The sequence below is a fragment of the Petromyzon marinus genome, unplaced genomic scaffold, assembly GCF_048934315.1.
Source record: "Petromyzon marinus isolate PM22_M1 ecotype Great Lakes invasive population unplaced genomic scaffold, UKy_Petmar_22M1.pri1.0 PM_Scaffold_112, whole genome shotgun sequence".
NCBI classification, from domain to species: domain Eukaryota; kingdom Metazoa; phylum Chordata; class Hyperoartia; order Petromyzontiformes; family Petromyzontidae; genus Petromyzon; species Petromyzon marinus.
Window position 1 is genome coordinate 29,681 of NW_027423072.1, and position 15,320 is coordinate 45,000.

Consider the following 15,320-nt stretch of genomic DNA (forward strand, 5'->3'; position numbering starts at 1 on the left):
GGTGGTGGTGGTGATAGTGGTGGTAGTGATAGTGATGATAGTGGTAGTGATAGTGGTAGTAGTGAGTGGTAGTGATAGTGATAGTAGTGGTAGTGATAGTGGTAGTAGTGTGTGGTAGTGATAGTGATGATAGTGGTAGTGATAGTGGTAGTAGTAGTGGTAGTGATAGTGGTAGTAGTGAGTGGTAGTGATAGTGATGATAGTGGTAGTGATAGTGATAGTAGTGAGTGGTAGTGATAGTGGTAGTAATGGTGGTAGTGACAGTGGTAGTAGTGGTGGTAGTGATAGTAATGATAGTGGTAGTAGTGAGTGGTAGTGATAGTAGTGGTGGTGGGAGTGATAGTGATAGTAGTGATAGTGGTAGTGATAGTGGTAGTAGTGAGTGGTAGTGATAGTGATGATAGTGGTAGTGATAGTGGTAGTAGTGAGTGGTAGTGATAGTGATGATAGTGGTAGTGATAGTAGTGAGTGGTAGTGATAGTGGTAGTAGTGAGTGGTAGTGATAGTGATGATAGTGGTAGTGATAGTGGTAGTAGTGAGTGGTAGTGATGATAGTGGTAGTGATAGTGGTAGTAGTGAGTGGTAGTGAGTGGTAGTGATAGTGGTAGTAGTGGTGGTGGTGATAGTGGTAGTAGTGGCGGTAGCGATAGTGGTAGTAGTAGTGTTAGTGGTAGTAGTGGTGGTGGTGATAGTGGTAGTAGTGGTGGTAGTGATAGTGGTAGTAATTGTGATAGTGGTAGTAATGGTGGTAATGTTAGTGGTAGTAGTGGTGGTAGTGATAGTGGTAGTAGTGGTAGTAATTATAGTAGTGATAGTAATAGTAGTGGTAGTGTTTGTGATAGTAGTAGTATTAGTGGTAGTGTTAGTGATAGTAGTGGTAGTGTTAGTAGTAGTAATAGTAGTGTTAGTGGTAGTAGTAATAGTAGTGTTAGTGGTGTTAGTAGTAGTAGTGATAGTAGTGGTAGTGTTCGTAGTGATAGTGTTAGTAATAGTAATAATAGTAATAGTAGTGTTAGTGGTGTTAGTGTTAGTAATAGTATTAGTGGTGATAGTGTGGTTAGTGTTGGTAGTGTTAGTAGTAGTGGTGTTAGTAGTGGTAGTGGTGTTAGTAGTAGTAATAGTAGTGTTAGTAGTAGTGATAGTAGTGGTGGTAGTAGTGGTAGTGGTGTTAGTAGTAGTAACAGTAGTGATAGTAGTGTTAGTGTTGTTAGTGTTGGTAATAATAGTAGGGTTAGTGGTGATAGTGACAGTAGTGGTGGTAGTGTTGTTAGTGTTAGTAGTAGTGTTAGTAGTAGTAGTGTTAGTAGTGGTAGTAGTGTTAGTAGTAGTGATAGTGATAGTAGTGTTAGTAGTAGTGTTAGTAGTGGTAGTAGTGTTAGTAGTAGTGATAGTGATAGTAGTGTTAGTAGTAGTGATAGTAGTGTTGTTATTGTTGCTACCTGTTCAGCGTGTAGTTATAGTAGTGTTAGTAGTAGTAGTGATAGTAGTAATAGTAGTGATAGTGATAGTAGTGGTAGTGTTGTTATTGTTGCTACCTGTTCAGCGTGTAGTAATAGTAGTGTTAGTAGTAGTGTTAGTAGTAGTGTTAGTAGTAGTGATAGTGCTAGTAGTGGTGTTAGTAGTAGTGTTAGTAGTAGTAGTGTTAGTAGTACTGTTAGTGATAGTAGTGGTAGTAGTAGTAGTGTTAGTAGTAGTGATAGTGATAGTAGTGTTAGAAGTAGTGATAGTGTTAGTGTTGTTATTGTTGCTACGTGTTCAGCGTGTAGTAATAGTAGTGTTAGTAATAGTAGTAGTGTTAGTAGTGTTAGTGTTAGTAGTAGTGATGTTGTTATTGTTGCTACCTGTTCAGCTTGTAGAAATAGTAGTGGCAGTGTTAGTAGTAGTGTTAGTAGTGATAGTGTTGTTATTGTTGCTAACTGTTCAGCGTGTAGTAGTAGTGTTAGTAGTAATAGTGATAGTAGTGTTAGTGAAAGTAGTGGTAGTGTTAGTAGTAGTGTTAGTGATAGTAATGTTAGTAGTAGTGATAGTGATAGTAGTGATAGTAGTAGTAATAGTAATGATAGTGATAGTAGTGTTAGTAGTGTTGTTATTGTTGCTACCTGTTCAGCGTGTAGTAGTAGTAGTGTTAGTAGTGGTAGTAGTGTTATTAGTGATAGTAGTATTCGTAATGTTAGTGATAGTAGTGTTGTTATTGTTGCTACCTGTTCAGCGTGTAGTGATAGTAATGTTAATAGTAGTGTTAGTGTTAGTAGTGATAGTGTTGTTATTGTTGCTACCTGTTCAGCGTGTAGTAGTAGCAGTGTTAGTAGTAGTGTTAGTAGTAGTAGTAATGTTAGTGATAGTGATAGTAGTGATAGTAGTGTTGTTATTGTTGCTACCTGTTCAGCGTGTAGTAATAGTAGTGTTAGTAGTGGTAGTAGTGTTATTAGTGATAGTAGTATTAGTAGTGATAGTGATAGTAGTGGTAGTGTTGTTATTGTTGCTACCTGTTCAGCGTGTAGTAATAGTAGTGTTAGTAGTAGTAGTGATAGTAGTAGTAATAGTAGTGATAGTGATAGTAGTGGTAGTGTTGTTATTGTTGCTACCTGTTCAGCGTGTAGTAATAGTAGTGTTAGTAGTAGTGTTAGTAGTAGTGTTAGTAGTAGTGATAGTGCTAGTAGTGGTGTTAGTAGTAGTAGTGTTAGTAGTACTGTTAGTGATAGTAGTGGTAGTAGTAGTAGTGTTAGTAGTGATAGTGATAGTAGTGTTAGAAGTAGTGATAGTGTTAGTGTTGTTATTGTTGCTACGTGTTCAGCGTGTAGTAGTAGTAGTGTTAGTGATAGTAGTGATAGTAGTGTTAGTGATAGTAGTGGTAGTGTTAGTAGTCGTGTTAGTAGTAGTGTTAGTGATAGTAGTGTTAGTAGTAGTGATAGTGATAGTAGTGATAGTAGTGCTGTTACTGTTTCTACCTGTTCAGCGTGTAGTAATAGTAGTGATAGTGATAGTAGTGATAGTAGTAGTGATAGTGATAGTAGTGGTAGTAGTAGTGTTAGTAGTAGTGATAGTAGTGTTAGAAGTAGTGATAGTGTTAGTGTTGTTATTGTTGCTACCTGCTCAGCGTGTAGTAATAGTAGTGTTAGTAGTAGTAATGTTAGTGATAGTGATAGTAGTGTTAGTAGTGTTAGTAATAGTAGTGTTAGTAGTGGTAATAGTAATGTTACTGATAGTGTTAGTAGTGTTAGTGTTAGTGTTGTTATTGTTTCTACCTGTTCAGCGTGTAGTGATAGTAGTGTTAGTAGTAGTAATAGTAATGTTACCGATAGTGATAGTAGTGTTAGTGTTGTTATTGTTGCTACCTGCTCAGCGTGTAGTAGTGTTAGTAGTAGTAGTGTTAGTAGTAGTGATAGTGGTGTTAGTGATAGTAGTGTTAGTAGTAGTGATAGTAGTGTTAGTAGTAGTAATAATAATGTTACTGATAGTGATAGTAGTGTTAGTGTTGTTATTGTTGCTACCTGCTCAGCGTGTAGTAATAGTAGTGTTAGTAATACTAGTGTTAGTAGTAGTAATAGTAGTAGTGATAGTGATAGTAGTGATAGTAATGTTACCGATAGTGATAGTAGTGTTAGTGTTGTTATTGTTGCTACCTGCTCATCGTGTAGTAGTAGTAGTGTTAGTAGTAGTAGTGTTAGTAGTAGTGATAGTGGTGTTAGTGATAGTAGTGTTAGTAGTAGTGATAGTAGTGTTAGTAGTAGTAATAATAATGTTACTGATAGTGATAGTAGTGTTAGTGTTGTTATTGTTGCTACCTGCTCAGCGTGTAGTAATAGTAGTGTTAGTAATAGTAGTGTTAGTAGTAGTAATAGTAGTAGTGATAGTAGTGTTAGTGATAGTAATGTTACTGATAGTGATAGTAGTAGTAGTGTTGTTATTGTTGCTACCTGCTCAGCGTATAGTAATAGTAGTGTTAGTAATAGTAGTGTTAGTAGTAGTAATAGTAGTGTTACTGATAGTGTTAGTAGTGTTAGTAGTGATTGTAGTAATGTTACTGATAGTGATAGTAGTGTTGTTGTTATTGTTGCTACCTGCTCAGCGTGTAGTGATAGTAGTGTTAGTAGTGATAGTAGTGTTAGTAGTGATAGTAGTGTTAGTAGTGATAGTAGTGTTAGTAGTGATAGTAGTAGTGTTACTGATAGTGATAGTGTTTTTGTTGTTGTTGCTACCTGCTCAGCGTGTAGTAGTAGTGTTAGTAGTGATAGTAATAGTAGTGTTAGTGATAGTAGTGTTAGTAGTAGTGTAGTAGTGTTACTGATAGTGATAGTAGTGATAGTGTTGTTATTGTTGCTACCTGCTCAGCGTGTAGTGATAGTAGTGTTAGTGATAGTAGTGATAGTAGTGTTACTGATAGTGATAGTAGTGTTGTTGTTATTGTTGCTACCTGCTCAGCGTGTAGTAATAGTAGTGTTAGTAGTAGTGTAGTAGTGTTAGTGTTAGTCGTAGTGTTAGTAGTAGTAGTAATGTTACTGATAGTGAGAGTAGTGATAGTGTTGTTATTGTTGCTACCTGCTCAGCGTGTAGTAGTAGTGTTAGTAGTGATAGTAATAGTAGTGTTAGTGATAGTAGTGTAGTAATGTTACTGATAGTGATAGTAGTGTTAGTGTTGTTGTTATTGTTGCTACCTGCTCAGCGTGTAGTGATAGTAGTGTTAGTGATGTTACCGATAGTGATAGTAGTGTTGTTGTTATTGTTGCTACCTGCTCAGCGTGTAGTAGTAGTGTTAGTAGTGATAGTAATAGTAGTGTTAGTGATAGTAGTGTTAGTAGTAGTGTAGTAATGTTACTGATAGTGATAGTAGTGATAGTAGTGTGTTAATGTTACTGATAGTGATAGTAGTGTTGTTGTTATTGTTGCTACCTGCTCAGCGTGTAGTGATAGTAGTGTTAGTGATAGTAGTGTTAGTAGTGATAGTAGTGTTACTGATAGTGATAGTAGTGTTAGTAGTAGTGTAGTAGTGTTACTGATAGTGATAGTAGTGTTAGTAGTGATAGTAGTAGTGTTACTGATAGTGATAGTAGTGTTAGTAGTGTTAGTGTTACTGATAGTGATAGTAGTGATAGTGTTGTTATTGTTGCTACCTGTTCAGCGTGTAGTGATAGTAGTGTTAGTGATGTTACTGATAGTGATAGTAGTGTTGTTGTTATTGTTGCTACCTGCTCAGCGTGTAGTAGTAGTGTAAGTAGTGATAGTAATAGTAGTGTTAGTGATAGTAGTGTTAGTAGTAGTGTAGTAATGTTACTGATAGTGATAGTAGTGATAGTAGTGTGTTAATGTTACTGATAGTGATAGTAGTGTTGTTGTTATTGTTGCTACCTGCTCAGCGTGTAGTGATAGTAGTGTTAGTGATAGTAGTGTAGTAGTGTTACTGATAGTGATAGTAGTGTTAGTAGTGATAGTAGTGTTAGTAGTGATAGTAGTAGTGTTACTGATAGTGATAGTAGTGTTGTTGTTATTGTTGCTACCTGCTCAGCGTGTAGTGATAGTAGTAGTAGTGTTACTGAGAGTGATAGTAGTGTTAGTAGTGATAGTAGTAGTAATAGTAGTGTTACTGATAGTGATAGTAGTGTTGTTGTTATTGTTGCTACCTGCTCAGCGTGTAGTGATAGTAGTGTTAGTGATAGTAGTGTTAGTAGTAGTGTAGTAATGTTACTGATAGTGATAGTAGTGATAGTGTTGTTGTTATTGTTGCTACCTGTTCAGCGTGTCGTGATAGTAATGTTACTGATAGTGATAGTAGTGTTAGTAGTGATAGTAGTAGTGTTACTGATAGTGATAGTAGTGTTAGTAGTGATAGTAGTGTTACTGATAGTGATAGTAGTGTTAGTAGTGATAGTAGTGTTACTGATAGTGATAGTAGTGTTGTTGTTATTGTTGCTACCTGTTCAGCGTGTAGTAGTAGTAGTGATACTGATAGTGATAGTAGTGTTAGTAGTGATAGTAGTAGTGTTACTGATAGTGATAGTAGTGTTAGTAGTAGTGTAGTAGTGTTACTGATAGTAATAGTAGTGTTAGTAGTTATAGTAGTAGTGTTACTGATAGTGATAGTAGTGTTAGTAGTAGTGTAGTAATGTTACTGATAGTGATAGTAGTGTTAGTAGTGTTGTTGTTATTGTTGCTACCTGTTCAGCGTGTAGTAATAGTAATGTTACTGATAGTGATAGTAGTGTTAGTAGTGTTGTTGTTATTGTTGCTACCTGTTCAGCGTGTAGTAATAGTAATGTTACTGATAGTGATAGTAGTGTTAGTAGTGTTGTTGTTATTGTTGCTACCTGTTCAGCGTGTAGTAATAGTAATGTTACTGATAGTGATAGTAGTGTTAGTAGTGTTGTTGTTATTGTTGCTACCTGTTCAGCGTGTAGTAATAGTAATGTTACTGATAGTGATAGTAGTGTTAGTAGTGTTGTTGTTATTGTTGCTACCTGCTCAGCGTGTAGTAATAGTAATGTTACTGATAGTGATAGTAGTGTTAGTGATAGTAGTGATAGTGTTGTTGTTATTGTTGCTACCTGTTCAGCGTGTAGTGATAGTAGTGTTAGTGATAGTAGTGTTAGTAGTAGTGTAGTAATGTTACTGATAGTGATAGTAGTAGTGTTAGTGATAGTAGTGTTAGTAGTAGTGTAGTAGTGTTAGTAGTAGTGATAGTAGTGATAGTGTTGTTGTTATTGTTGCTACCTGCTCAGCGTGTAGTAATAGTAATGTTACTGATAGTGATAGTAGTGATAGTGATAGTAGTGTTAGTAGTGTTGTTGTTATTGTTGCTACCTGTTCAGCGTGTAGTAATAGTAATGTTACTGATAGTGATAGTAGTGTTAGTAGTGATAGTAGTAGTGTTACTGATAGTGATAGTAGTGTTAGTAGTGATTGTAGTAATGTTACTGATAGTGATAGTAGTGTTGTTGTTATTGTTGCTACCTGCTCAGCGTGTAGTGATAGTAGTGTTAGTGATAGTAGTGTTAGTAGTGTTACTGATAGTGATAGTAGTGATAGTAATGTTACTGATAGTGATAGTAGTGATAGTGTTGTTATTGTTGCTACCTGCTCAGCGTGTAGTGATAGTAATGTTAGTGATAGTGATAGTAGTGTTAGTAGTGTTAGTAATAGTAGTGTTAGTAGTGTTACTGATAGTGTTAGTAGTGTTGTTGTTATTCTTGCTACCTGCTCAGCGTGTAGTAATAGTAATGTTACTGATAGTAGTGTAGTAATGTTACTGATAGTGATAGTAGTGATAGTGATAGTAGTGTTAGTAGTGATAGTAATAGTGTTAGTGATAGTAGTGTTAGTGTTGTTGTTGTTATTGTTGCTACCTGCTCAGCGTGTAGTGATAGTAATGTTACTGATAGTGATAGTAGTGTTAGTAGTGATAGTAATAGTGATAGTAGTGATAGTAGTGTTGTTATTGTTGCTACCTGTTCAGCGTGTAGTAATAGTAATGTTACTGATAGTGACAGTAGTGATAGTGATAGTAGTGATAGTAGTGTTGTTGTTGTTATTGTTGCTACCTGCTCAGCGTGTGCTTGACGGTGTTCACGTTATGAGAAGCCACCATGATGGCTCCCCTCCCTCCGGCAGCGACGTCACGGAGTATCAAGTCCAGACACCTGGGGGGTGGGTCACGTGGGGAGGTCATGGAGACCAGGGTCACAAGGTCACAGGGTCACAGAGAGACTCACACAGAGACCCACGGTAAGTGGGTGGATGAGTGAGTCAATGAATGAGTGGGTGAGTGAGTGGGTGAGTGAGTGGGTGAGTAGGTAAGCGAGCGGGCGAGCGAGTGAATGGGTGAGGGTGTGGATGAGCGGGTGCGTGAGTGAGCGAGTGAGTGGACCAGCGAGTGAGTGGGTTAATGGATGAGTGGGTGAGTGAGTGGGTGAGTGAATGGGTGAGTAGGTAAGCGAGCGGGCGAGCGAGTGAATGGGTGAGGGTGTGGATGAGCGGGTGCTTGAGTGAGTGAGTGGACCAGCGAGTGAGTGGGTTAATGGATGAGTGAGTGAGTGAGCGAGTGGATGAGTGGGTGGGCGAATGGATGATTGAGCGAGTAAGTGAGTAATTGGGTGAGTGAATGGACAAGTGGGTGAGCAAGTGTGCAGGTGAGCAGGTGCGTGAGTGAATGGGTGAGTGGGTGAGTGAGTGGGTGAATGAGTGGATGGGTGTGTGGGTGAGCGTTTGGGTGTGTGAATGGGTGAGTGAGTGAGCGGGTGAGTGAGTGAATGGATGAGTGGGTGCGTGAGTGAGTGAGTTGGTGAGTGAATGGATGGATGAGTGGGTGAGTGAGTGAGTGAGTTGGTGAGTGAATGGATGAGTGGGTGAGTGTGTGGGTGAGTTGGTGAGTGAATGGATGGATGAGTGGGTGAGTGAGTGAGTGAGTTGGTGAGTGAATGGATGAGTGGGTGAGTGTGTGGGTGAGTTGGTGAGTGTGTGGGTGAGTTGGTGAGTGTGTGGGTGAGTGAGTGGGTGTGCGGGTTAGCTAACCCCCCCACTGTCTCTCACCGGTGGTACATGGTGGTGGTGTCTGCGTAGCTGTGTTCACGGGGCGAGTGGGAGAATGAGTGAGTGGGTGAGTGGATGGGTGTGTGGGTGAATGTTTAGGTGTGTGCGTGAGCGTTTGGGTGAGTGATTGAATGAGTGAGTGGGTGAGTGATTGAGTGAGTGGGTGAGTGAGTGGATGGATGAGTGGGTGAGTGCGTGAGCGTTTGGGTGAGTGAATGGATGAGTGAGTGGGTGAGTGAGTGAGTGGGTGAGTGAGTGAGTGAATGGATGAGTGGGTGAGTGAGTGAGTGGGTGAGTGAGTAGGTGAGTGGGTGAGTGAGTGAGTGAATGGATGAGTGGGTGAGTGAGTGAGTGGATGGATGAGTGGGTGAGTGAGTGAGTGAGTGGATGGATGAGTGGGTGAGTGAGTGGGTGAGTGAGTGAGTGGATGGATGGATGAGTGAATGGATGAGTGGGTGGGTGAGTGGGTGAGTGAGTGAGTGGATGAGTGAATGGATGAGTGGATGAGTGGGTGAGTGAGTGGGTGAGTGGGTGAGTGAATGGATGACTGAGTGGATGAGTGGGTGAGTGAATGGATGACTGAGTGGATGAGTGGGTGAGTGAGTGGGTGAGTGGGTGAGTGAATGGATGACTGAGTGGATGAGTGGGTGAGTGAATGGATGACTGAGTGGATGAGTGGGTGAGTGAGTGGATGAGTGAGTGAGTGAGTGAATGGATGAGTGGATGAGTGGATGAGTGGGTGAGTGAATGGATGAGTGGGTAAGCTACCCCCACTGTCTCTCACCGGTGGTACATGGTGGTGGTGTCTGTGTAGCTGCTGTTCACGGGGTCCTCATACCCCACCTGCTGTGCCCGCTTGCGCTCCTGCTCCATGTAGGCCCCACGCACCAACTTCACTCCCAGGCACCACCCCTCCCTCCGGGCACACTCTGCATCCACACTCAGCTCGTCGTACGCTCCCTGCATCATCAACATCACCATTACTAACATCACCATTACTAACATCACCATTACTAACATCACCATTACTAACATCAACATCATCATTACTACCATCATCACCATCATCATCACCATTACTAACATCATCATTACTAACATCATCATCATCGTCATCACCATTACTAACATCATCATCATCGTCATCACCATTACTAACATCATCATCATCGTCATCACCATTACTACCATCATCATCATCATCATTACTAACATCATCAACATCATCAACATCATCACCATTACTACCATCATCATCATCACCATTACTACCATCATCACCATTACTACCATCATCACCATTACTACCATCATCAACATCATCACCATTACTACCATCAACATCATCACCATTACTATCATCATCACCACCCCTCCCTCTGTACACACTCGGCATCCACACTCAGCTCGTCGTACGCTCCCTGTACCATCACCATCAACATCATCATCATTACTAACATCATCATTACTAACATCACCATTACTACCATCATCAACATCATCATCATCATTACTACCATCATCACCATCATTACTAACATCACCATCATCATCATTACTACCATCATCATTACTAACATCATCATCATCATCACCATTACTACCATCATCATTACTACCATCATCATCATCATCACCATTACTAACATCATCATTACAACCATCACCATCATCACCATTACCATTACTAACATCACCATTACTAACATCATCAACATTACTACCATCATCATTACAACCATCAACATTACTACCATCATCACCATTACTACCATCAACATTACTACCATCAACATCATCATCACCATTACAACCATCAACATCATCATCACCATCACTACCATCATCATCATTACTACCATCATCATTACTAACAATATCAACATCATCATCATCATTACTACCATCATCATTACTACCATCATCATCATTACTACCATCAACATCATCACTACCGTCATCATCATCACTACCATCAACTTCATCACTACCATCATCACCATTACTATCATCATCACCATTACTACCATCAACATTACTACCATCATCATTACTACCATCATCATCATTACAACCATCACCACCATCGTCATTACTACCATCATCAACATTACTACCATCACCATTACTACCATCATCATCATTAGTACCATCATCACCATTAGTACCATCATCACCATTACTACCATCATCACCATTACTAACATCACCATTACTACCATCATCAACATCATCACCATTAATACCATCATCACCATTACTACCATCATCACCATTACTAACATCACCATTACTACCATCATCAACATCATCACCATTAATACCATCATCACCATTACTACCATCATCATTACTACCATCATCATTACTAACATCATCAACATCATCATCATCATTACTACCATCATCATTACTACCATCATCATTACTAACATCATCAACATCATCATCACCATTACTACCATCATCATTACTACCATCATCAACATCATCACCATTACTACCATCATCATCATTACTACCATCATCAACATCGTCATCATTACTACCATCATCAACATCATCATTACTACCATCATCAACATTACTACCGTCAACAACATCGTCATCATTACTACCATAATCACCATTACTGCCATCATCATTACTACCATCATCAACATCATCACCATTACTACCATCATCAACATCGTCATCATTACTACCATCATCAACATCATCACCATTACTACCATCATCATCATTACTACCATCATCAACATCGTCATCATTACTACCATCATCAACATCATCACCATTACTACCATCATCAACATCATCACCATTACTACCATCATCAACGTCATCATTACTACCATCATCAACATTACTACCATCATCACCATTACTACCATCATCATTACTAACATCATCATTACTAACATCATCAACATCATCACCATTACTACCATCATCAACATTACTACCATCACCATTACTACCATCATCAACATCGTCATTACTACCATCATCAACATCGTCATCATTACTACCATCATCACCATCACTACCATCATCACCATCATCAACATTACTACCATCACCATTACTACCATCATCAACATCGTCATCATTACTACCATCATTAACATTACTACCATCAACATTACTACCATCATCAACATCATCATCATCATTACTACCATCATCATTACTACCATCATCACCATTACTACCATCATCATTACTAACATCATCAACATCGTCATCATTACTACCATCATCAACATTACTACCATCACCATTACTACCATCATCAACATCGTCATCATTACTACCATCATCAACATTACTACCATCATCAACATCATCATCATCATTACTACCATCATCATTACTACCATCATCATTACTAACAATATCAACATCATCATCATCATTACTACCATTATCACCATTACTACCATCATCACCATTACTACCATCATCATTACTACCATCATCAACATCATCACCATTACTACCATCATCATCATTACTACCATCAACATCGTCATCATTACTACCATCATCAACATCATCATTACTACCATCATCAACATTACTACCGTCAACAACATCGTCATCATTACCACCATAATCACCATTACTGCCATCATCATTACTACCATCATCAACATCATCACCATTACTACCATCATCAACATCGTCATCATTACTACCATCATCAACATCATCACCATTACTACCATCATCATCATTACTACCATCATCAACATCGTCATCATTGCTACCATCATCAACATCATCACCATTACTACCATCATCACCATTGCTACCATCATCAACGTCATCATTACTACCATCATCAACATTACTACCATCAACATCATCATCACCATTACTACCATCAACATCATCATCACCATTACTACCATCAACATCATCACCATTACTACCATCATCACCACCCCCTCCCTCCGTACACACTCTGCATCCACACTCAGCTCGTCGTACGCTCCCTGTACCATCTTCAAGATCGTCACCATTACTACCGTCAACAACATCGTCACCATTACTACCGTCAACAACATCGTCATCATTACCACCATAATCACCATTACTACCATCATCATCATCACCATTACTAACATCATTAACATCATCACCATTACTACCGTCAACAACATCGTCACCATTACTAACATCACCACCATCGTCATTACTACCATCATCAACATCACTACCATCATCAACATCATCACCATTACTAACATCATCAACATCATCACCATTACTAACATCATCAACATCATCACCATTACTACCGTCAACAACATCGTCATCATTACCACCATAATCACCATTACTACCATCATCAACATCATCACCATTACTAACATCATCAACATCATCATCATTACTAACATCATCAACATTACTACCATCATCACCATCACTACCATCATCAACATTACTACCATCATCAACATCATCGCCATTACTACCAATATCATCACTATTAACATCAATAACATTACCACCACTAACACCACTCAAGAGCTCGTCATACGCTCCCTGGACCATCAACAACATCGTCACCATTACTACCATCATCAATACCATCATCACCATCATCACTATTACTACCATCACCAATACCATCATCACCAACATCACAATTACTACCATCATCACCATTACTACCATCATCAATACCATCATCATCACCAACATCACTATTACTACCATCATCACCATTACTACCATCATCAATATCACCAACATCACTATTACTACCATCATCACCATTACTATCATCATCAATACCATCATCACCATTACTATCATCATCAACATCATCACCATCATCAACATCATCGACATTACTACCAATATCATCACTATTAACATCAATAACATTACCACCACTAACACCACCCAAGAGCTCGTCATACGCTCCCTGGACCATCAACAACATCGTCACCATTTCTACCATCATCAATACCATCATCATCATCACCATCATCACTATTACTACCATCACCAATACCATCATCACCAACATCACTATTACTACCATCATCACCATTACTACCATCATCAATACCATCATCACCATTACGATCATCATCAACATCATCACCATCATCAACATCATCGCCATTACTACCAATATCATCACTATTAACATCAATAACATTACTACCACTAACACCACTCAAGAGCTCGTCATACGCTCCCTGGACCATCAACAACATCGTCACCATTACTACCATCATCAATACCATCATCATCATCACCATCTTCACCATTACTACCATCATCAACATCATCATCATTACTACCATCATCACCATTACTACCATCATCAATACCATCATCATCATCACCATCATCACCATTACTACCATCATCAACATCATCATCATCATTACTACCATCATCACCATTACTACCATCATCAATACCATCATCATCATCACCATCATCACCATTACTACCATCATCAACATCATCATCATTACTACCATCATCACCATTACTACCATCATCAATACCATCATCATCATCACCATCATCACCATTACTACCATCATCAACATCATCATCATCATTACTACCATCATCACCATTACTACCATCATCAACATCATCATCATTACTACCATCATCACCATTACTACCATCATCAACATCATCATCATCATTACTACCATCATCACCATTACTACCATCATCAACATCATCATCATTACTACCATAATCACCATTACTACCATCATCAACATCATCATCATCATTACTACCATCATCACCATTACTACCATCATCACCATTACTACCATCATCACCATTACTACCATCATAAATATCATCATCATCATCACAATCATCATCATCTTCACCATCAATACCATCATCACAATCATTACCATCATTACCATCAAAACCATTACCATCATCACCATGATCATCACCATCATCATCATCAATGCCCTTATCATCATCACCATCACCAACATCATCAACATCACCATCAACACATCCACACCTCACCTCATCACACCCAGTTCCAGCAACAACAGTAGCAGCTTGATGCTGGTGATGTCGGTGATGACGATGGTACCTTGAGATGGTGGGTGGCCGTTGAGGTAATTGTGTGTGTGTATGTTGAGGTGTGTGTGTGTTGATGTGTGTGTGTGTATGTTGAGGTGTGTGTGTGTGTTGTGGTGTGTGTGTATGTTGAGGTGTGTGTGTGTTGATGTGTGTGTGTGTATGTTGATGTGTGTGTGTGTGTGTTGAGGTGTGTGTGTGTGGAGGTGTGTGTATGTTGAGGTGTGTGTGTATGTTGATGTGTGTGTGTGTTGAGGTGTGTGTGTGTTGTGTGTGTGTGTGTATGTTGAGGTGTGTTGTGTGTGTGTGTATGTTGAGGTGTGTGCGTGTTGAGGTGTGTGTGTGTATGTTGATGTGTGTGTGTTGAGGTGTGTGTGTTGAGGTGTGTGTGTATGTTGAGGTGTGTGTGTGTAGGTTGAGGTGTGTGTGTGTGTTGAGGTGTGTGTGTTGAGGTGTGTGTGTTGAGGTGTGTGTGTGTATGTTGATGTGTGTGTGTGTGTATGTTGAGGTGTGTGTGTTGAGGTGTGTGTGTTGAGGTGTGTGTGTGTATGTTGAGGTGTGTGTGTGTAGGTTGAGGTGTGTGTGTTGAGGTGTGTGTGTTGAGGTGTGTGTGTTGAGGTGTGTGTGTATGTTGAGGTGTGTGTGTGTATGTTGAGGTGTGTGTGTGTATGTTGAGGTGTGTGTGTGTAGGTTGAGGTGTGTGT

The 15,320-nt window shown here is 39.4% G+C and overlaps 1 protein-coding gene across 7 annotated transcripts in view; it reads right to left on the reverse strand.

Moving 5' to 3' along the window:
* LOC142922591 (proline dehydrogenase 1, mitochondrial-like) overlaps nucleotides 1-15,320 on the reverse strand; it is a 91,805-nt gene that overhangs the window by 5,500 nt on the left and 70,985 nt on the right. For 4 of the 7 annotated variants that reach the window (XM_076063399.1, XM_076063401.1, XM_076063398.1 and 1 more), the window contains one exon: nucleotides 9,498-12,521. In XM_076063399.1, coding sequence (XP_075919514.1) covers nucleotides 9,885-12,521 — 2,637 coding nt within the window. In that variant the 3' untranslated portion in view covers nucleotides 9,498-9,884. The other 3 variants (XM_076063404.1, XM_076063402.1, XM_076063403.1) reach the window with 1 other exon arrangement.